General features: G+C 40.9%; 1 protein-coding gene across 1 annotated transcript; it reads left to right on the plus strand.

The window, feature by feature from the left end:
• Positions 1 to 1,712: 1,712 nt before the first annotated feature.
• plcxd3 (phosphatidylinositol-specific phospholipase C, X domain containing 3) lies at positions 1,713 to 18,713 on the plus strand. Its single transcript, XM_071483393.1, has 6 exons — positions 1,713 to 1,929; positions 12,085 to 12,341; positions 12,591 to 12,764; positions 14,062 to 14,237; positions 14,926 to 15,027; positions 15,960 to 18,713. Exons 1-6 carry the CDS (start codon positions 1,827 to 1,829, stop codon positions 16,114 to 16,116), a joined length of 969 nt encoding a protein of 322 aa, XP_071339494.1. The 5' UTR covers positions 1,713 to 1,826; the 3' UTR covers positions 16,117 to 18,713.
• The last annotated feature ends 4,218 nt before the right edge of the window (positions 18,714 to 22,931 follow it).

Here is a 22,931-nt window from a genome sequence, read left to right on the forward strand (position 1 = left end):
ATATAATGTCAACAACTCTCTGAACAATCTGAGAGACAAGAGAAGAAGGGCTTTTACACCATCAAATGCAAAATCAAGCTGGATGTCCCAATTCAAATATGGCTTAGAATAGAAGACTCCATTATGGAACTTATTTTTCTTTATGGTTGTGAGGTTTGGGGTCCACCCTCCTACTAAAATGAGACACTAATTATAGACTCTCCAAACACAGTGGAAAGAATCAACCAAAAAGACAGAGCAAACAGAAATGCTATTTGCCCCCAAACGGAGAATACTCTGGCAGATTACCTGGCCACTGTAACCGATCCAAAACGAAGGAAATCCAGACTCAGTAAGCATGGAGAGAGACCGCCACAAGCAGGCCTGGCTCCCCAGACAAGAAAGACTCTGCACCCACCTCACATGGCAGGAGGTAGAAATTGAGCTGCACTTTTTAACCACCTGCCAACTGCATCGACATCAGAGCAAAACACCACCCTCAGATTGCAACCAGGGAAAAACTCTTTGAAAACATGGTTAATGACATCATATCTGTGGGCAAAATGCAGCAATGTGCAAACACGGCAGCGGGATTTGAGAACTGTTGCTTCGATCCAACTTACAGTCTGAATAACTTATGGATGCTGCATCCACTGAGGAACAAAGGTAATACGTGCTGATAAACCATAGTGATATTCAGTCCATATCTGGGCAAAGCCTATCATTTGACAGCCCTATTGATGTATTTGGGGTCAGAGCAGTGACAGTGATTTCTGATCATGCAGATTTCATTGGTCCTCATTGGTTTAACATAATAAACCTTTCCCCACATGTCACTTCTCCTGAAACATGACTGCAGAAACACAATCCCAAGTGGGAAGTCACCCAGTTTGCCATCATCACTGGACTGCACTGGGCGCAGGTCTGAAATGGCTCCTATGAGGAATTGTTTAGCCAAACCTGACATGAAAAACATGCAGTTTTTAGTATATTCTCCATCTATATGCCGCTGTGACCTAGTTTTTTTGAATGAGTCATGTTTAAGGTGGCCAGCCAGCTGATTATCACCACAGTGAATATGTCACTTTTTCTTCATCCCAGAGATAATGAATCATCGTGGTGCTGCTCTCAGTCATCCAAGTGCATGACCTGAGACAAGCTCCTATACTGCAGGACAACTGTGAATTAGATGTCAAGCTCAGTATTTACTGATGACCTTGTTTTAAGCCAGTTTTTCTGCAAAAGAAGAAAAAATAATGTACCCAGATAGAGCACATCTCCAGTCCCTTGAAAAGACAGGCTGCACTTACTGAGAATATTCTCTATTCACAGTAGGTGCACAATTAGCTCGGTGGACCTTTGACACATACTCTCCTTCCACTATAGTGTTTACCATGCAGGGGTCATTTTGAGTAGCCTAGCCCCTTCGTGTGTAATACAGCTGAAAGCGAGAATCATTAAGGAGCCTGGTGGTATTACTTTTGCCAATTTAGACTGACTGTAAAACTCATACATGGCCTCGTTACAGTGTTAGACTATTATTGCGTATTAGTGGAAATCTGACCAACGAATGTTGCCATATTTGGATCCATCTAGCCGCATTTTCATAATTGCGCTACCCGCCGCCGTGTAGGCAATACTGCTCAGGGGGGTGTGGACCTTCTCGGTCTGTGTGTGTGTGTGTGTGTGTGTGTGAGAGAGAGAGAGAGAGAGAGAGAGAGAGAGAGAGACAGGCAGGGAGAGAGCGTGTGTGGAAAAAGAGAGAGAGAGAGAGAGAGAGAGAGAGCGCACTCCAGGTTGGCGCAGGCACCGGTCCGGGAGAAAGGAGCATTGTGCACGGCGGCAGCATGGCTTCGTCTCACGGGAGAAGCGACCTGCGGTTCGCAGACTGGATGGCAAGTTTACCGCAGAGCATGCACACTATCCCGCTCACCAACCTGGCCATTCCCGGTAGGTGTTTCTTCACTTGTCCATCTATTCTCATCCACACGCAATGCATGTAGCTATTCCAGTGGGAGAAAAAGAAATAAATACGCTGAGTTGTAACATCCATAATATTTTACTGCTTTGAAAACTTTTATGTTTTCCTTTGCGTCCGGTGCAACTCCTACAACCTACAATCTGCCGTTACTTTCATTGTACCTGGTTAGAACAAAGACCTGTTGCGCAACGGGAGAAGTGCCATCTATTTCTATTTCGAACAGTTCAGCTTCCTAGTGTTATGGTCCGCTGTCTGAGGGTGAATGAATGAATAATACCCGTGATTTATAGCTTCTCAGCCAAACCATGAGGTTGAACACCAGAGCCACTCTTTTTTTTTATCAGAGTAGGCTGTACGGATGAAACATGTTGCTCTGGTTTGTGTCGGACTTTTGGCGTTCGTACTGGGGTGGTGGCCATTGAGGAGAGGAGACAGGGAGTGGGATGGATTCAGTCTTTGCTCTCAGATATTTACACTCACGTTTCCGATAGAAAATGGGTTGGTGGGCATTTAGCCAATCAGTGTGCATGTCTCCTTAAACTCCATTCAATTTGGAAATGCTGGTTGTAAAGCCCACCACTGATCTGACTGATGGAATGGCTTATTAGCAGCCAGTTAATTCCATATCTGCTGCCTAGTCATTATCACACCTCCACACAAAACCGCTTTCATTCTTCATTTCCTTGCATTTCTAATCCTTTGTGCTTCACCCTCTCTTCTTCTTTCCCTCCTTCTTTGTCTCAGTCTCACTCTTCCTCTCTCTCTCTCTCTCTCCACCTCTCTCTTGTGATTGAGCTACCTGCTGTGTTTTGGGGTTGGCATGTGCATTGGTGGCATTTTTCAGATGCAGATGGCTTGGTGCTGAGTGTCCAGTGAGGCGTGGCATATCACCAACACTGACCACAGCTCTTAAGGATGCCAAGGCATGTGCAATTCATAGATTTGACCAAAATATCAACTGAAAGACACGGCATGTATTGCCTCATGTATTACATCATGCTGGTAACTTTGCTGAATCATGTGACCTGTGGTGTGTTACAATAGAGTTCATCCATAGCAAGGCAGCATGGGAACATGTCCTGTCCCATTTAATTAGGTATCATTGCTTCTTATTGGCCCTACGGCCTGCAGCTCAGCTGCTCTCAGTCTATCCTCCAATTGGATGCAGATTCTGTAAACATCCTCTGATTCCTTGCGCTGTCTTGTGTATGTGTGCACATATTTGGCGTAATGTTTGTCAAAATGAATTTCATGATCCTCACGGGAGCTTATTTAGCAAGAGCCATGTGTTCTTATTGGGGCATGTATCTGATTTCTCTCAAAAGTGTGTCTCATATTAAATCCTTTTCGTCTCATCTTAGAACGCAGTATTACAAGCCTTTGTTCAAGCAGGAATAAAACTGGCACAGACAAAAAACAAAACAACTGTTTCATTTCCTCCCGTTAGTTGGAGTAATATTATATACAGGATGTTACAATCCTCACCATCCAGCTGCTGCTCCTTTTAACTCAGTGATGATTTTTTTTTTTTTTAGAAAAAGAAATAGCTCACCAGTTGACACGAGCTGAATGATCCAGGCAAAAGTGTTTTGGCTATTTGGAGTACCCTACTGTGTGGGTTGATGTGGTGACACGGTCCTCTGCTGTTGCCAAAAAGCTAAACAGTCCCCACTGTGCCTGTGCTGCCAGAATAGCACAGCTGTACTCATTAGTATACATAATCTTCTGTATGATCCCCAAATGAGTTTATTTTGAGATTTCGTGGCGACACAGAAGACTTAATTAGTATCAGTTTTTGTGATGTTTTAGTGGGATCAATTTGTCATGGCATTTAAGTAATTGGTACATATGCCAATACACCTAAATAATTTGTTATATAATACATGATAGATTCTCAAGGTTGTGCATGTGTTTGACAGATACAACAGCTGCTTCATGACAGACAGTATCTATTTACCATATGTGCTGTTGCTGGTTCCTTTGACTTAAAACAACTGCACCTGGCCACTCTCTGTGGGCAAACAGTTTAAAAGGCACAGTATGATGCTGATCATGGACCTTAGCCAGTTTATTTGATGTTTGTTTTTTGTTTTTTTATTACATTTTTTTTTTCTTTTTCAGTCACCCTTGGATTTTTCCTGGGAAATACTGCTCAGAAGATCTAAGGGGGGTGGATGATCAGATACACACAGGTGCCTATTAGTGCAGTGTTTTAAACACAAATAAAATAATCTTAAAATCGATTCTTTATTTAATTGGTAGCCAGCGCAGAAATGCAAGCACAGGGAAGTGAAACTGGCTCTCTTCTTGAAGAGCCGTGTTGCATTTTGAACCAGCTGCAGGCGAGACAAAGCCCACTGAGTGAGTCCTTCAGTCAGAGAGAGTTACAGTAATCAACAGACAAAAAGATGAAAGCATGTAAAACAGTCTACAGGTTTCTAAATGAGAGAAAGTAGTTTAATGTCTCTGTAGTCCTAAAGTGGAAAAAGCTACTACTTAAGAAAGAGATGGAACTTGAAGGGTCAAAAGCCAAAACTTATGCTCTATTTGTATTAAGCGAAGAAAGTTTTAATCAATTTAAGCGTCTGAAATCTCAGAGATCATAAGGAGGAGTATTTGCATGTACAGCTCCATATATTCACTGTAACCAGTATAAGAAATGTTGCAATTTCCGAGAACAGATCCCACTGGAATCATATTTCACGAGAATAAAATTGTCTCTAAAATGGAACCTTGTAGTACACCACCGAGAGAGAGAAGAATAAAAAGTCCTGTCCTAAATTGATCAGTCTTAAACCTCTGCAAGGCCTGATCCTGAAGTCCAACAACATGACTGAGATAATCCAAAAGAGAAGAATAATTGATTTTGTCAAAATTGCATGATTATGAGAGCCCAAGACACAAATAAATCAGTTGTCACCCTGAGGAGAGCTGACTCAGATCTGCTGTGAAATCTGACTGATATTTGTCCAATAAAAGGAGAGGAGCTGTGAATAGACAGCCTTTTCTAGAACCATATATAACACTTGATACAAGGTTATTGAGTACAGTCAGATTTAGATTGGCATATGGTTTTTGTTTTTTTTTTCTATCAGAGGGCAGCATGGAACATAGCTATTGACCAGTGAGTTGTTTATTTAGAGTAATTACAGAGCTATAGAGTTGTTTATCTTGCTGTGACTCGTGACACAGCACAGCAACCAAGCACCTTGCGATTTCATTATTTATTATATAAAAATAACACATATTTTCATAAGCATAATCCTGTCGGCTGTCTGCTGGTCAGAACCACTTTGTGAGATAAGAGCATGGTTGCTTAGACATGACTCAGCATGTGTTGGCTGACCTATCGGGTCTACGAGCAGCTGACTTGTTCCAGTTCCACTCTATAGCTGAATGTGGAAAGGGTGAGGGAATGACCGGGAGAGGAGAGGCAGAGGGAGTGGTGGCAGATCAAAGATGAAGGTGATTAAAGGGAGAGAAGGAGGAAAAGCGAGAGGGAGTAGTTACCATTTTCCTTTCCCCAAGCTGATCAGTGGGGGACATGGTGGGCTGTTTTTTTCTGTGGCTATTGTTAGATCTGCTAGGTGAGTGCTAGAGACAGGCTGGTCTGTGCGTTTGTCTGACTGAGCTGGTCAGCAAAGGTGCACTTCCAGAGATGCTGTGAACCTGTTTCTCTGTGGTTCTGTCACCGTGAAACAGGTTTTACTGGAGGGAAGGGAATAACTCTCAGAGTTTCATCGCCTTAGTGATTGAATTGGATTTTCAGTATTTTCAGAGTTTCAGCGCTGACTGGCATGAACATGTGTCTGTGTCCTGTAGATGTGTACAGTACTTAAATGTAAATTTAGATATCTAAATGTTCATGTCATTAATATTAATTATCTATGCTCTGGTAATTTTTAACAGGCCAAAATATTTAGATTCACCCTCTGAACAACTTGTATATCCACATTTTTAAAGCTGAATGAATCAGTTTTTGGTTGTTAGGGAGCAGAATAACTCTAACAAGCCGACAGACATACCCCACATATATAGATCCCATAGCCCTGACAAATTATTTCCCTTATAAATGCATTATTTATATTTATACGTTTACCCCTTTCACTTTACACAGAATCATTTGTTTCATTGTTAACATAATCAATATTGGTCAATACGGCTTCCAAACTAACTGCTAGCTCATCTTCAAATATGGTTAATAAAAAAAAGTGATACAAAGTAGATGAGGTAGATTTTAGGTTGCTGCTATCTCGGTTTTAATTTCATATTAAAATGGTCATGGTATTATTATAGTGATGATTTGTTTCTTGGTGCAGTCAGCACATCCCAAGTGAGCAAACTGTTTACTCTCAATACAATATAAAAAAATGTAATACTTATTTTATACTTATCAGTGGAAATTACATTTAGCTTGACTTCATCCAAAGCAGGCAAACTACTGGAAGGGATAAGCCACTTTACCTCAGAGATACTACAGTGCCCACATTAAACCAAAGTGTCAGATTTGCATGAGAGGGCTCAAGGGAGTCATACTTAGCCTCTCCAATGGCTGGCTGTAATAGCTCAAAGCTTTACCAGAGGTGAGAAATGAATAGCATACCTTTGGCCAAGGGGAAAGGGTGAAGGTAATTGTATTAAATTAAGATGGCCTCGCAGGCAATAAAAACAAATCCATTGCAGAAGAGGTATCTTTCGTCTTATCCGGTTTGCTCGGGGTAGAAATGGCTGGCCCAGGACGCTCAGCTGAAAATCTGTCGATCAGTCCCTTGACTAAATCACTCAGCTGCCATTTAAGCCCCCGAACAAGAAGGATGAATGGTATCAAATGCCAGGATAAACACTGGCAGCACAGGGAGATGTTTGATGGGTAGGAAATCTGCCAGTGAAGAGCCATTGAAAAATGGAGGTGTTAAAATGCAGAAGAAAAAGGAGAGGAGAAAATAGATTAATAGAGGGAGAAAAACAGAGAGAGAGAGAGACAGACAGACAGAAACAAAACACTTGTTGAGAATTGAAGCAAATTGGTGGTAAAGAGGTGGAAATGGTCCAGCTATTTTCTGTAAATGGATATGCTCCCGTGAGTCATGACCCACCTAAATCTCTGTTATAGCTCAACTTAAGTTTGACCAAATATATTGTGTGTGACGAGTGAACTAGTCCGGCCTCATCGGAAATGTATCCCCCAGGCAGGGGACAAAGCAAGAATGGAGTGAATTGAACACAAATTTGAAGAATAGATGCTTGCAGAAAGTAGATGGGAAGAACAGCTCTTGAAGAATTACTATAAAACCGTATAGAAAGCTTCATGCTGGGAAAGTGTTGAGGAGAAAGGATGAGGAGTCTGGTGCTGGTATCTTATCTTCTAGTATCATTTAGCTCAGCTCCACCCTGTTACTTTCGATTTCCTTCCTTCCCTTTCATTTTCTCCTCTCCTCTCCTCTGCTCTCCTTTCCTCAGCATCCTAAAATAGATCTTGAAAGAGTGCACGGTGAGCCGTAATGATTTGTCATGAAAAAGAACATAAACCACCAGCGGTTTTATCTGAATGGTCTACTGTCATTCAGCCAGATTGACTCAGTTAACACAGGTCAATTCTCTAAGGTAGCAGTCATCACCCACCACTGTGGTCATCATTATCATCATCATCATCATCATCATCACCGTCATCATTATCAGTAAGTGAATTGCTGCGTTATCTTTGTCTCAGTTTGTTTTAGGCTTCATCTGTCTCTCTTTTGTCTGCTCTCCTTCCACTTTCTTCATATCGTGCTCGGCCCGGTAGGACATCAGTGTCTTTATGTGTGTATCCAGCATCTGATTAAGTGTGAGGGAGGAACACATCTGCAAACACACCTCCATGGCAATAATTAATATTTGAAAACCACATTTTGGTCTAATTTTAAAGTGGTTAAACCCAATACATAAACATACATTCAGGCCAGGCGTCGTCAGAACAGCTTCAATGCTCTTTGGCATTGATTCTGCAAGTCTCTGAACTCTGCTGCAGGGATGAACACCACTCTTTCACAAAATATTACCTCTTTTGGTGTTTTGATGATAGTGGTAGGGAGCGCTGTCTAACACACAGGGTCAAAATCTCCCATAGGTGTTTATATCATTTTCATACTCATCAAACCATTCAGTGGCCTCCCCCACTTGTGCCCTGTGGATCGGGGCATTGACATCCTGGGAGAGATCACTTCCATCAGGAGAGAAATTTGTCACCATAGTATAAAGGTGATCACTCAGAACAACTTTTTATTGATTTGCAGTGACCCTTCTCTCTAAGGGGATAAGTGGACCTACACCAAACCATGCCTACAGCATAATAGAGCCACCAGATCCCCTCAGGGTAGGGGTCAAGTATTCAGGCCTGTACTGTTCTCTTGGTGTATGCGACACATGCACTCACCCCACTTGAGGAGAATATGGTGAAGGATGACTCATCTGCCCATGTCACTTTTTCCCATATCTCTGACCATTGTCTATGTACGCTCGATTCTCAAATGTCCGTTCAGCTTTGTAATTACTGTAACTCCACTATAATACCCATCTCTATGTAACTGTCGGTGGAAATCTCTTGCTGACAAAGTCTGATCATGTCCTGCATTGAGGAAGACCTGCTCTTCTGTTTTTCCTTAAATATCGCACTAATCCACGAGCATCACGGTCATCAAATGTGCGCTGCCAACCCTATTTACTGATGTCTTTCCCATTGATCTAAATGGTGGCACTTCAGTCTCTAGATGCCTCAATTTTGAGGCACAATTATTTCTTCAAATTTGCATGAGCATTAGGTTCACTTCAAAATCTAAAATATTTTTTCACATCTGCAAACGAATGTGTTGCCACTTGAGACATGCCACAGCATTAAGGTGGAGCAAATGATTTCATAACATAAACAATAATTAATCATGTTCAGAGCTCAGGTACAAAAGCTTGATTGTGTTGAATGGCAGTTTCCACCTCTCTGCACAGCTTTCTCTGCAGCTTCTTACAGATGTGCGCTCGGTGAAATGTTTTGCCCCCAGGGTTGTCTCTGTTTTTCCTTTGAGATTGTTTCTTGCCGCGGTATAGCATAATGCACAGGCTTTTTGTCATACATATTTAAGGAAATGCCTGTCAGTAATGCACAAAGATTTTTTTATTAGTTTGCCGTAAGCACACTTGTATTAAACCCTAGTAAGACATAGCTTGTTGCATGTCTTAGGGGACTGGTGAATTTAATTTATATGAACTGCACGTCTTTCCAAAAAATATGACAATAAATATCTCATGAACATCCTAATGAGCTGTGATCAGCCATTACGGATGTTTTTATTGCTATTTATTAGTCACTTTTCAATTGCTCAAAAATTTGATTATTTTGATAGTCAAATAATTGTGTGAAGTCATATTACCTAGATTCAGCCTCTCATTTATTAAGATCTGCTCCTTTTCTCTGTGCTCTGTGATATTACATTGAATATCTTTAGGCTTTGGAGTTTTAGTCTGACTAAACAAGCAAACTGAAGATATCACTTGCAGAAATCATCATTTGGATATTTTTAATCATATTCTGGTATTTTATACCCAGAGTGATTAATCAATTAATGGAAAAAAATAACTGCTAGTTTAGTATATATGCAAATAATTGTGTGATAGTCACGATGTTTTGTTGGACGACCTTCAGAGCCAAAGACAAATCTGTCTCTGCAACAACAGCAGAGCCAGCTGTTGCGACTGTCTAAGGTCATACTCTGTTATGCTGTGACCCTGCTGGAGCAGCTCAGCCTGTAGTGATGCTGTTTGCTGCCCTGCCTCAGGATTCAGCTGTCTGCTCTGCTTATGGTCATTCTCTGGGCTGACTGCAAAGGCCTGGCACTGGAGTATAGATAGCTGAAGGTCAATTCAGGCTCTGTGTCTGTGTGTGTTGGTGGAGGAGGGGTGTGTGTTTGTCTGTGTGACAGAGTGAGGGGACGTGATGAAGAGACAAAAAAAGGATGAGAAATTGATTGCAGGGATGGGAACATGAGGTGGATACCAGAATTACTGTCAGTCTAATTTGCATAACATGTGCACACGCACACACACACACACACACACACACACACACACACACACACCATGCTTTTACTGCTTTCTCACTCTCAAACAGGCATGCAAGGACACACAACCTCCAGACTAAACTAAGAGAATTCACCTTGGATCAGTTTCAAGGACATGTCACCAAGAGATGCGTTAGTATATTGACAGGCTTTCCAACCCAAATCACAATTATGCGCATAAAATGATACTAATAGACAGTGTCGTCTTTCCATTCATTTAGTGTCTGTTTTATTGAGGCACTGAAAAAAGATATTTGAAAAAATCTAAAAGCATATATTTTTCCTAAAATATGTCCAGTTACTCATGTAATCCAAAGAACCGTTGTCACCTACGCTACTCTCTAAGGAAGAAAAAGATTTATGCAGTTCTTCTGCAAAAAAAGTGCATCTGAATTCAAGTAGCAGTTCAACCACCTTATCTGTTAGTCAGTCCAGTTCTGCTTTTGAAGCTAGGTGTTTTTGTATAAGTCAGGAGAGGGTGAAATAACTTTCATCCATCTTAGAAAGCTGTTGAGTCCAAGCCAATATTAGTTTTGTTTCTTTCTTTGTTTTTCTCCATCAGAAACTTTGCAAGATATTATCTGACTCCTGGAAATGCCTCAAAAAATGTTGTCATTGAATGATGATGAGATATCTAGGGTCTTATTCGTGCTTTGAAAAAAAGTTGATCTAAAGTAAAACAGAAGTTAATTAGTAAGCGACACCCAGGAATTGAATTTCCATTCAACTGTTTTGTTAGAATCCGTAAAACTAATATCCATCAAAACAGTAGCATAGTTCGATTTAGCAGCTGAGTCATACAAATAAGATGAAAGAGGGACCTTGTTATCTGAAATAAAATACCCTATCTCTCCGTGAGGAAGTGTAAGGACCTGTGAAAAATAGAAATGAGCCTTTCTGAGGGGGTTAGAAAATCTCCAAGGGTCTGAAATAGCAAAGTGAGTCATTGAGAACTGGACTAATTTAGCTCTTTTTGAAGGCATATTTACAGAGTCAGGGGGTCACACTTGTACCAGGTTTAACCAAAAAAGAAAGTCTCCAGCTAAAATTGAAACCCCCAAGGACATATTGTGTTGTGGAGTGTGGAGCAGGTATTCTAATGAAACTGACATTGGTCCAGTTGGGAACATATAATGTACTGGAGCTGCAATGATTATCGATTTATCGGCCACTATTTTGATAATCAATTGAAAATGACAAACATTTACTGATTCCAGCTTCTCAAATTAGAGAATTTGCTGCTTTTCCTTGTCTTACATTATAGTAAAATGAATATGTTGAACTGTTTGGACTTCATCATCTTGAGCTCTAGACATTTTTTTTTAGACATTTCATATAAATAACTTAAAGACCCGCAGAATAATTGATAATTAAAAGAATCATTAGTTGTAGCACTATAGTGTATTTTGACCCTAAGTGCACACTTGTTGAACTATCTGCCACTTACATTTACACACAATGTCTGCACTACAGGTCACTGATAACACTGGAATTAAGTGAAGTGGTTTGTGAAAGAAGATAGCCACACCCCTTGACTTATAGCTGTCTGTCTCCTTACTTATTGTTTCCCAAGCTTCCAACTAAATCAAATTCTCTTCCTCAGCTGCTCCATACTTAGATCATTAGGAAATTGAGTAAATCTTTGTTCTGACAAACTGCAGAGTGGACCATACTGTTGCAAAAAGAACAGGCAGACAGTAACTGGAGGGGCACAAATAGCTAGAAAACATCAACTAACAAGAATTCACTATGAAAATATTTATGCTGTAATGATCATAGAACCACATCACTGTTTTTCTGTGGGACTTGATGAAAAATATCAGTGTGCTGAATGTGTGCACAGACTTCTTTTCAAGCTGTCAGAGTTCATGACTTACGACCACGGATACTGTTATTCACTGAATATCAGTGTGGTTACCATGGCACCAGGCTGTTTTCAGCACTGACCCCACTCTTATAGCTGTGTCCCACCACAGAAATAAAGCATGCAGCATTCAGTACCTGCATGCAGACTCATGTTTTTGTCCATTCCAGGCTCCCATGATTCCTTCAGTTTCTACATCGACGAGGCGTCTCCAGTGGGCCCCGAGCAGCCGGAGACGGTGCAGAACTTTGTTTCTGTTTTTGGCACGGTGGCCAAGAAGCTAATGAGGAAGTGGTTAGCTACACAGACTATGAACTTCAACAGCCAACTGGAGGCTGGGATCCGCTTCTTTGACCTGCGCATCTCCACCAAGCCCCGCGACCCTGACAATGAGCTGTACTTCGCCCACGGGCTCTTCAGCGCCACGGTCAGCAGAGTTTTGATGGTTTTTGATGTGATGAATATTTAGCAAATGCTTGTGGTTGCTAAGTGATGTTTGTACATTTCTGTGTATGTGGCAGCATATTTATGTGTGAGTGCAGTCTGAGAGCTTAATCACACAAGGTCCTTCAGAGATTTTAAGTACACCGCAGTTGTTTGTGTGCCCATATGTCATATCATTATGTCATAGAAGAAATGATCAATTCTTGTATTGTTTCATATTTGTGTTTTTTAGGTCAGAGAAGGCCTAGAGCAGATCAGCAGTTTCCTGTCAGCTCATGCCAGAGAGGTCGTGTTCCTGGACTTCAACCACTTCTATGGCGTGCAGAACCTACACCATGAAAAACTGGTGGCCATGTTAAAAGAGGTGTTCGGAGAGAAACTCTGCCCAGTTGTCTTCGCTCAGGAGGTACTTTCAAATTTCAATAGGCTACACTTAGCACTTAAAGCTGCCCTCAAACTTTATTTCAGATTTCAGACACATCTGAGGCACATATTTTGTCCATATGAGTGTGTTCAAAAGGCTTTTGAAAAATAGTCTTCACTTAAGATACAAGATTCAGCTCCAAAGCCAGTATATCACCACTCTAAGATCATAGTTTTCTGTCAGCTGCTGCTGAGGATGAGGTGAGGATGAAGTGTAGGAAGGAGGAAGGAAAAGGCCAATAGTGACGACTGGACTCTGGGAAAATAATGAATTTCTCTTCAGTGCTGTGGGGGCACGTGGGTTGTGTTTAATCTCAGAGTAGACAAATGACTGGTGTTCTTTACTCCACAGGTATTACATCCCCTCCTCTTTCCCCTTTCCTCCGTTCATTTGTCTATGAGTGCATTTACTCAACTATTTGCATGTCAGCCCTTTACCTCACAGTGTCTCTCCTACACTGTGTTAATCCGTGACACTACTCTTGTCTAGCAGCAGTTTTGCTTATTTTAAGGGACAGTGCACCGCTATGACGTCATTATCATGAAATAAATCATCAAAAGACATGAGTCATCTCTTACTGCCTCCCCGTTCACCATCTAGCTTATTACCTGGCTTCATAATTGAATCATTTGCCGTGCGATAAAGATTTGGTTTTTGTTATCGTTGCTGGTTAAAGAACTTTAGAAATGTATCTTCCACCACCAACACTCTCTCAGCAAAGATGTAACCACAGAAAACAAAAGCAAAAGAGTTGACTATGCTGTGAATGAATTAGAAACAGAAACACACACACACACACAGCTCAATTACGGCAGCTAATCTTTAATCTTTGTAATACTGTGAAATGTGTTTGCCTTTTGAACACCCTGAAATAACTTCAGAAGTAGGCTACAAATTGAAATGCTGTATTGTAGTCTTTCAGTTCTTTCTAGTTTTATAGTACACTTAGCCTTTTTTTATGTGACAAAGCTGTCTGCCCTCAAAAGTAACACACTTGAAAATGTCTGTGGTCAATCAGAACTGAGTATTAAACAGCGCTGCTTAAAATCAGTGTGATGTGCTGCACCAGGCAATTTCATCCACTTATTTCTGTTTGCTTCCATTCAAATAAACATCAAGCTTTCCCAGTAACTACCAGGTACAGCTCAGCTTCCTCTTACCCTGTCACTCAGCACATAAAGAGCTTACTTTTATATTTACTACTAAACTTTTATCACCTCCCACCATCCCTTCCCTTGACCTCCTTCTCCCCTCAACACACACCTCCCTTCATCCCCAGGTGACTCTGCAGTATCTGTGGGAGAAGGAGTATCAGGTGCTGGTCTTTTACCACCACCCCATGGCCCTGGAGGTGCCCTTCCTGTGGCCAGGCCAGATGATGCCCTCTCCCTGGGCCAACACCACTGACCCAGAGAAGCTGGTTCAGTTTCTCCAAGCGTCTGTCACTGACCGCAGGTCTGCTGCCACATCTGTTTCACTGTGGGTGCTTAGTATCCACCGTAGTTGAGGTTAAAGAGGAGAAAATCTGATGAGACTTTGCTTTTTTATTGCTTTAAATAATGGTCTGTGTACCATTACCTTTGTTTTATGTTTTATAGCTTTACATATGGGTCATAAAGCCCAACGTGATGGTTCAGTCTATAATGATTTGGATTTATTGTCATTATGCTCATATTTGGCTCAGAGTTTAGGAGGTTGAAGCTAATTATTTCATTTTCTGTGGTTCGTTTACATTAGCTCACTGCTCTTACATCTAGGAGAATGTGAAAAGATTAAATGCACAACCTTTCTGCTTTGTGACACATGTAAATTCTCTGTGAAGGTACATTCACATATACTATCTGCAGCCAAATGAAACCACAGACCATAGTAATGGGGAATAGCTTCAGCAAAACCTGACACAAATTTAAATGTAAAACTTTTGCATGTAATCTTTCTTAAACAATAGGTGTTTTTGTTTTGTTGTGGACACTTAAGTAATTAATTCTGAAGTAGGCTAGAGCAAGCAGTTTATTTATATATGTAGCAACTCTCTGCAGCTGATGTTATAGGATGCTTTCCATAAATCATTAACTTGCAACAGCAATACCAAGTAAAATGCAGAAAAAAAACTAATAGTAAATACTTGATGTGTCTCTTGCAGGAGGAAGGGGACGTTCTTTGTCTCCCAGGTGGTTCTGACACCGAAGGCCAGCACCGTGATGAAAGGTGTGGCTAGCGGACTGAGAGAGACAATCACAGAAAGGTGTGTGTGCACCAGTTCGTGTGTGTGTTTGTGTGTAACAGAGAGGTGGAAAGAACAAGCAAAATGTTTCACGTTCATGTTCAGTGTAACGCGCAGATTGGAGGGGGGGGGGGGTTAGCACCGATGGTGGCGCACGATGTTCAACATACACACAAACACTGTGGGACCGAAATTATAGCAACCCCTCAGGCGCCAGAGGCCACAGAAACGATGTGATTTACCCATAACAACTCATGACAAAAATTCAGACACACACACACACACAAACATACATCATACGTGAGTCATCCTGGCATTTTATAACAAAATCCAGAGGCATGTTGATTTCCACAGGTGTCCCCAGGCGTTTGACACTGACCTCATTCAAGATTTTTTTTTTGTTGTTTTTTTTTTTTTGAAAAGCCGCCACAAACCCAAGGCAATGCTTCTCATCTTTCTCCTCTTACTTTCTGTATCTCCCCTTCTCAGTCACAGTGCGGGATTTTTTTTTTTTCTGATTTACCCTTAGCTTTGTCTGTATCCACTCCCTCTTAATGTCACCAGTTTATTAAAAGCCTCAGCAGCAAAACCATCAATTTTCCTGGCATGAATTATTCATTCGATAACTCCACTATCAGCCATTCCCACCAGGCGTGTGGTTACTTTGATGTAGGCATCCTTCAACATTGCTGTCCATTCATGTTGCCACACAGACTGCCAGCGTAGGACTCGACAGAACAAGAAAAGCGCAAGGAGGGGAATTTTGTCAGCTGGGCGAGGCATCCGCAGGAGTAACACCCTCCCCTGGTGCTCGACTCATGAACATGTCCAGCGAGTGTTCAGAGTGTCATCCTCGCAGCTGGTGTCTGGCTTGCAGACATCACATGCTGCGTCACACAGATCTCTTATCACAGCATCCCCCTCTCTGTGTGTGTTTCCCTGCGTCCTCTTAGGGCCTTACCGGGCATGATGCAGTGGATCAGATCGCAGAGACCTGGGGAGAGTGGCATCAACATTATCACTGCTGACTTTGTGGAGCTCGGAGAATTCATCAGTGCCGTCATCACCCTCAACTATCACCTGGATGATGATGATGATGATGCCACCTGAGAGCCTGCAGGGGGTGTTAGAGAGCACAGTCACCACCACCGCCGCCGCCGCCACCACCACCACCACCACTACTGCTGCTGCCAGAGGGTGGGGGACTGTGTTCTCACTGTTTTCTCTTTGGCATTTATTTCAGGAGGGGAGCTGCACTGCTCCTTTCACTTTATTTAGGGCTATAGTGAATTGAGAGAGCAAATGGAGAAGGGGTTTGAGGGAAGGCAAGTTGGGATTAGTAGAAGCAACACTGGTGTTTGGTTGGAGCACTAAAAGAATGAGGTTTTGTTTGTTTCCTATTTTTGGGGATCAAAATGTTTTCGTGTTTTTTTTTTTTAGTGAGGTGTTAATTTTCTTTACTTCATGTGCTGTAAAAATAAATGCTTTTTCCAATGATCTAATGCGCTGTTTCTAGGCTTACAACTCCATGGAGGGTAGATTCCTCAGAGCATATCAACTTTCTGCTAAATGTGTTGGTACATCATTCTTGATATTCTAGTAACAGTGACAGGTTTCTTTTTCTTTTCTTTTTTTTTTAAGGTTGTTCTTAATGAGTCTGTGTAACTTAAACCACTCAAGTAGTACGCTGGTGTAAGTAGCTAGCAGTTGTTTGTCTCATATGGAAAATCTCTCTGAGAGAAGTTTTTTTTTTCTTCTTTATTTTCTAAGAATATGCATCCCTGGTCAAATCACTGCAATTGAAAACACCTCCAGCAGCTTGAATGCAGTGTTATTACAATGTGTTTACTCGACACACAGACAAGATATGAACCATTCCCCATTTCTTTTCGGAGCAGTAAACTCTCATGGGGTTTTTCTCCCAGTAATACTCTCCATTGACATCAACTTGCAGCCTAGACATTGATTAGACATCTGTGCACTGGTTCGTCTCCGTGCTCAAAGATAGACAAAGAATGCAGCTCGGCTAGGCAAGAAAAAAAAAGGTGCCAGTCATGTCATGCATACTTAATCTTTTGTGCATCTCTGTTAAACAATCATTTTCACATTTTCAGTGTGTTTCGAATTTCAAGACGAGCATCTCTTGTCGCTGCAAGGTACAGTTATAGAAAAAATAATTAGTTTGGGACAGCTGGAAATGCAATCGACGTTACCAGTCATTTCTAATGGGTAGGAATCCAGTGTGACAAATCTATTAGATTTTGTGGTGGGTGCTGAGTCGTGATAGCCAGGTTTAAAAATACAGCACATCTGGATACACTAATGTATCCACTGTCTGTGGCTGTTCTGCTGAATGCTTGCCCCTTGTATGTGCGTCTATACTCTCTGCTGTAGTGCAGAGCGTATGAGTCATCATGAGATGTATCAGAGAGTTGTGTCTTTCATAATAACAGGTGGTAAAGTTGCTCAACACTCACTCAGAGACCCACTTTATTTCAAGTTAGAAAAGGTTAAACATCATAATTCAGAGTCAGGAGGTCTATGTGTGACACCAGTGATTTGACACTTGGAAGGTAAGACAGTATGTTTAGTTAGCTGTAGCTCTTTATTAGGTGTTTCATGTTTTTGAATGTTTCTGAATCCCTGGATTTCTGCTATGTCAATACTAGTGCAATACATTTAGTACACTCAATTTTTTTTTTCTGTATGTTGAATAAATTTCATTCTTTACCCTGCAATGTTGCATTAAAGATGGAAGAGTACACTTAAATGACATCCAGAGAGGCAATAGAAATATTTTTATTGCAAGGATTTACACATTATGCATGAAAAAAAAAACTGCATAGTTGTCAAACATCCACACACCTTATGATCAGTGTGGCATTTTCTGCAGAGAATGTATTCTGTCAGGACTTTGTTGTCTAGTTTGGTAACGTAAAGCCAAAAACAGGAAACTCAACTCTTTGGATTTGTGAATGTATGTGTCTTGTGAGTAACTGTACCATTTCTAAAAAGTCTCATGTGATTGAGTGACTGAGTATCAGCTAGAGAGACATGTTTGTATCGTATGCTTAAATGTGAAAATGAGTTCAAGTTCTAGAGTTCAAACAGTACTTCTTTGACTTCAGTGTGGTTTCATGTTAAAATGTTTTATATCGTGGAAAGTTTGTACATACTGTAATTTCAAATAGTATACTGCCGATAAATTGTAAATTATTAAGATTATTGCGAAGAGTCATCGACAACTGTTTCTTAACTTTTAGCTATCATATTGCTTCTTGTCTTTCATATTTATTCGGTACTTCACTTTCGTGCATGAACCAAAATAAATTCTGCATAAACTTTACATGAGGGTTCATGAGGTTTGTGCATAACTTCTGTTATTTTATGCATATTATTCTTTAGAGCATGAGTGCATCTCAGCTGGAAATGTTTTTACCCTTTAAAAACAAATCTCCAAGAGTTAATTTATTTTTTAAATGTCGCACTGCTTCTACCCAACACAGTTTAAGAATCAGCCTACACAAAGGAGCAAATTGTGTTGTAAAGACATTTGTGTCTTCCCTGGTCCAAACTATTGTCGTTGCCTTTATGTTCTGATGTGAAAAGAGTCCCTTGCTGTTGTAAAACTCGAAAACCTTCGTTCCAATGAAAGTGACTCTGTTCTAAGTGGAAAATGGCAGATCAAATAAAGCTTCTATGCTTACTGAGTGACTAATTGAAGTATCATTTCCTGACTAGTCTCTGGCTTATGAAGTAGTGGTTTTGTTGCTTGGGTGTTTAGCTGCTTGACTGAGAAGCAAAAAAAAAAAAAACATGATTGAAGTCATTAAAATGAAACTGTAATTTAATTCAATCAGCAAATGGCAGTACTCTAAAGTGAAATCTAAAGTAGATCCGCTGCTTTTAAGCTAGCTATTTTATTCCCTATCTGTGCAGAGCAGCATCCTAAAATCATCCAGTTTCCAGGGCGATGAGGATGGAGGTGGGTGGGCTGCGGCACCTAGAGTGACCTTGCCGAGACTGTGCTTTGCAATTCAGCATCTGCCATTCTGTAGCCAGGTGTTGCTCACGAAGAGGAAGCAGAGAGATAACTCTGAAGCTGCGTGCCTGACAGTGAGTGTGCTTTCGTGTGTAGCTTTGAAGTCCTTACTTGCAATAATAAATTAAATAAATAAAATAAAATAAAACATTTTCTGACCTTCTGCTGTGTGACTTAAGCAATGAAAACACACAGCTTTTTGCTAACAAATCACTGAATTGAATCAAGTACTCATATTAATGCTGTTTTACACCTATTACCATAGGTCAACTGACTGAGCAAACTCACTGTTCGGGAACATTGCTCAGTGCAACAACAGCATCATAGTGGTAACCACAGCCAGGCTGGACTGCATAGGGATTATGTGCACACTTCAGCAGTCAGGGAAAGGAAAAGGCACAACACATCCACTTTCTTCATGTAGATTCTTTCTCTTTTGTGGCTTATTAATTGACTAATGGACTGCAGCTTATTAATGATGCTTTTTGAGGCAAAGTGAAAGAAAAAGGCATTATTATATGCCCTTGGATTTTATTGGCAGTCTTTTTTTTTTTTTTGCTGAAGAAAGCATATTATTGTGTCCATAGGACTGTGTGCATGTTTGTGTGTGTCTGTCTTTCTCTGTCACGCACACACACACTCGGGCAAACACAAACATGAGGGGGAGGTAGAGGTGTAGGAGGTAGAGATGGATGATGGCATTCAGACAGTTTAAAGAGGGGCAGCAGCAAGATGCACAGTTTCAGCAAAGTTTGGAGTGTGAGGAGGAGGAAGAGTAATTTCACCAGCCACAACGTTGTGTCCACTTATGAGAGTACATTACACAGGGTGGCCAGTAGAAGCTGCAATACAACGAGCTACAATATTACAGTGAGAGAGACATAAAAGGCAACATAGAAGTTTGTCAAAAAGAACTGGAATTGTTGTCCCTCATAAAAAATGTTACCATCCAACAAATGTGGAGTCGCTATCGGGGACAGAGGGGAAACTGTAGGAACTGGAATGATTTCTATAGTCATCACATGAAAACAGCAAATGACCAAAGGGCAGCAGAAGGCAACATTCAAAGGAAGAGGATTGAGAGACAGAAGACAGAAAGAGTAGAGTATGTTGTCATTCTGTCTGAAAGGGCCAGAAAGGGTCAGAACTGACCACTGGTGATTTATGACCTTGTTCATCACAGATCATCACCACTTTGTGTTACCTCTAAGCTCACAGTTTTAGCAAGATCCGTGGCTTTGTTTTGCCTTTCTCTGTGTTAAAATCGACACGCCTATGGACACAATGACACCAGAATGTAACCGAATAATTTGCAAAAGAATGATTCATTTCGGTCAGTGATTTCTAACCCTACCGGCTTGTGACCCTCTACGCGCTGCCCACTGAAATCCACATATCTTTAAAATGTCACTTTTCATAAAAGAAAAAAACAGCCTAGTTTATGACATTACTTTTACCAGTCATTCGTTGCTTTTTAAAAGCTATAATTGCCTATGATGTAGAGCAGAAGATTTTTTCTCAGGCCATAAAGGAACATTTAATCCTTCAGTTTCTGGAAAAAAGAAATATGGACTGATGTTGTTTTCACTGAGAATGGAAAAATAAGGTAAAACAAGTGGGTGTTCCAGACAGCTCAGTTGGGAACCACTGCCTAACAGTGTATTGTCTAACCAGCTCAAACACACAAAGTTGTGGTAGTTGTTGTTAATTGCTCCGTTTTACTAGATCAAGCTCCAAAATGTTTTAAGTGTCACTTGTTTTTTATATAAATTCTTCAGTTTGATTGGTAGATAGTAGAAACAGACAGGAAGCAAAGGTCCCCAGGCCAATTAAACCAGGGAAGTTGCAGTTACATAGAGTGTGCATTTAAACCATTAGACTTTCAAGATATAATGTATCAACAAACAGAAATACAGTATACAGTCTATTCTGGAGGAGAGTAAGCACATAAGCTGCATATTCATTAACTAAGCCGCTCTCTGTCTGAGCCTCACAGACTGTCATTCTCTGGCAGACCAAAGTTCCAGGGCAGATGGCAGTCAAAGATGGCCTACTGAAAATCATGAGACCCACAGAAGCGGCACTAATGGAGGGCACGGTCTGGTGGCCTATTGTCTGAGCCAACTGTTATTCTAGCCTGAGGTGCTGGGACTTGGCTCGCTGCTGTACAGTAGCTGAGTCATTAAGTCATTGGCAGGTCATTTCAGAAATACAGGAAATCGCTTGAAACCGCCTTTCTATTCTGCACAAAGTATGCATGACTTATATTTCACATGTCTGGAATTTGTATCATTACCTCAGGTGAGGCTGTGCTCAAATACAGGTTTTCTCCCAGTCAGTTTTTACGACGCTTTGTGTGTGGCAGAAGTTGCATATAATCAAATATTTGCACAGCACAATAATAAAGTTTACTGCTGTGTGCTGTCTAATAAAAGGCTTGATTTTCCACTTGCCATGCAATGTCTGCGATGCTCTAAAATTGCTGTACCTGGAAGATGAATGAAATGAATGAATGAAATTGAATAAGATGCGCACCTTGAGGGGGCTTCATTTTTCAGTGAATGAATGGCGGTGACTGTGGGTGTGAATTATTTTTTTGAGATTGTGTTTCTTACTTTTTCTCTATTTTATGGCTCAATTATTGGTTCAGAGCCAGAAAGATGTAGTTCCCCCATTGCCACTGCAGTAAAAGTAACCTTTCCTGTCTTTTGCAACTCATTTTAAGCTGAGCTGCACATTAATATGACATCCTAAGTTTGTAGGAAGGACCAAATTGTCTCATGCTTATTTCTAGAAATGATAGGCAGCAGGAATTAGAGCTCACTAACACAACTTCACCTGCCCTGCAGCTGTTAAAAAACAATTAATCTGAACACTCAAGCTCAGCGGCACTCCCTCTTGAGCTGCCAGTATGTGATGGACATGCACAGTGTGGCCCCCTGTCTGACTGCGACAGCAGATATACATTATGTCTGTAATTAGACAGACACACAAAAAACAGTGGGAACACATCCTCATTAGATAGCTGAGAATCCCAAGAGATGCAGGAGATATACAGGTGAGCTTCATGAGCTCCATCATCTAACCCTCCCAGCTCTCTGTCTCTCTCAACATGTGGAGAAATGACTAAATAAACATTATAACTGATCTAATATGGATTCAGGCCCAACCTTTGGCAATGCCCTAATGGATCCTTTGCCATAAACTCTGAGGTTTTCCTCAAAAATATCATAAAATCAATTCTACTTTCTTCCGATACAGATAAATTTGCTCAGCTTTGAAGAGCCATGAGGAGGAAACGGTCCTCAAATCTCTGTTGCCCTCCAGTGTTTGCTAGCCTACATCACAACTCAAGTCAATAATGGCATAAGTAGTGTACAAGTACTTATGCCATTTCTCATTTTGTGTTCTTCGTGTCTCCTTCAAAGCTGTTGGTCATACAAGTGATCCCCTGTAGCCAATCTCTCCCTGACCAACTCTGCCCTAGTACTCAGTTGTTGGACAAAATAAACTGCTTTCAACGTATCATTGAAAAATATTAGCCAAAATGTGACATAGCTAATTGTATAGAGCTAAAATGTGGCACAGGAATAGTAACTACTAAGATGATGTTAACTTGAGGTCATCCTTTTGATGTGTTATGTGAGTTAAATGGGGAAAATATTAGACAGCTGAACATGTCAGTATAACATTTGAGCTTGACCTTGGAGACAATCTCAACTCAAGGTCCAATTGCCCACCTGTTCTGCGGCTTTTAGGCCTGTTCACTCAGCCTTGTCTTTGTTCAGTTGTTGTGACTGATCAAACTGGAATGTAATCTTTCAGTTTTGTAATGATCCTCAGGAGGAGGTTTTTGGGAGGAGTTTTACCAGAAATATTTTTC

Source organism: Trachinotus anak, unplaced genomic scaffold (assembly GCF_046630095.1).
Source record: "Trachinotus anak isolate AG129_WGS33_773 ecotype Australia unplaced genomic scaffold, CSIRO_AGI_Tana_v1 ptg000008l, whole genome shotgun sequence".
In the NCBI taxonomy this organism is placed as follows: Eukaryota; Metazoa; Chordata; class Actinopteri; order Carangiformes; family Carangidae; genus Trachinotus; species Trachinotus anak.

What these genes read in the sequence shown, in the direction of transcription:
- plcxd3 (XM_071483393.1), top strand. Translation starts at nt 1,827, where the DNA reads ATGGCTTCGTCTCACGGGAGAAGCGACCTGCGGTTCGCAGACTGGATG. An exon ending in CAGTTGTCTTCGCTCAGGAG is followed by an intron (nt 12,765 to 14,061) that starts GTACTTTCAAAT and finishes CTTCATCCCCAG; the next exon opens with GTGACTCTGCAGTATCTGTG. An exon ending in GCGTCTGTCACTGACCGCAG is followed by an intron (nt 14,238 to 14,925) that starts GTCTGCTGCCAC and finishes TGTCTCTTGCAG; the next exon opens with GAGGAAGGGGACGTTCTTTG.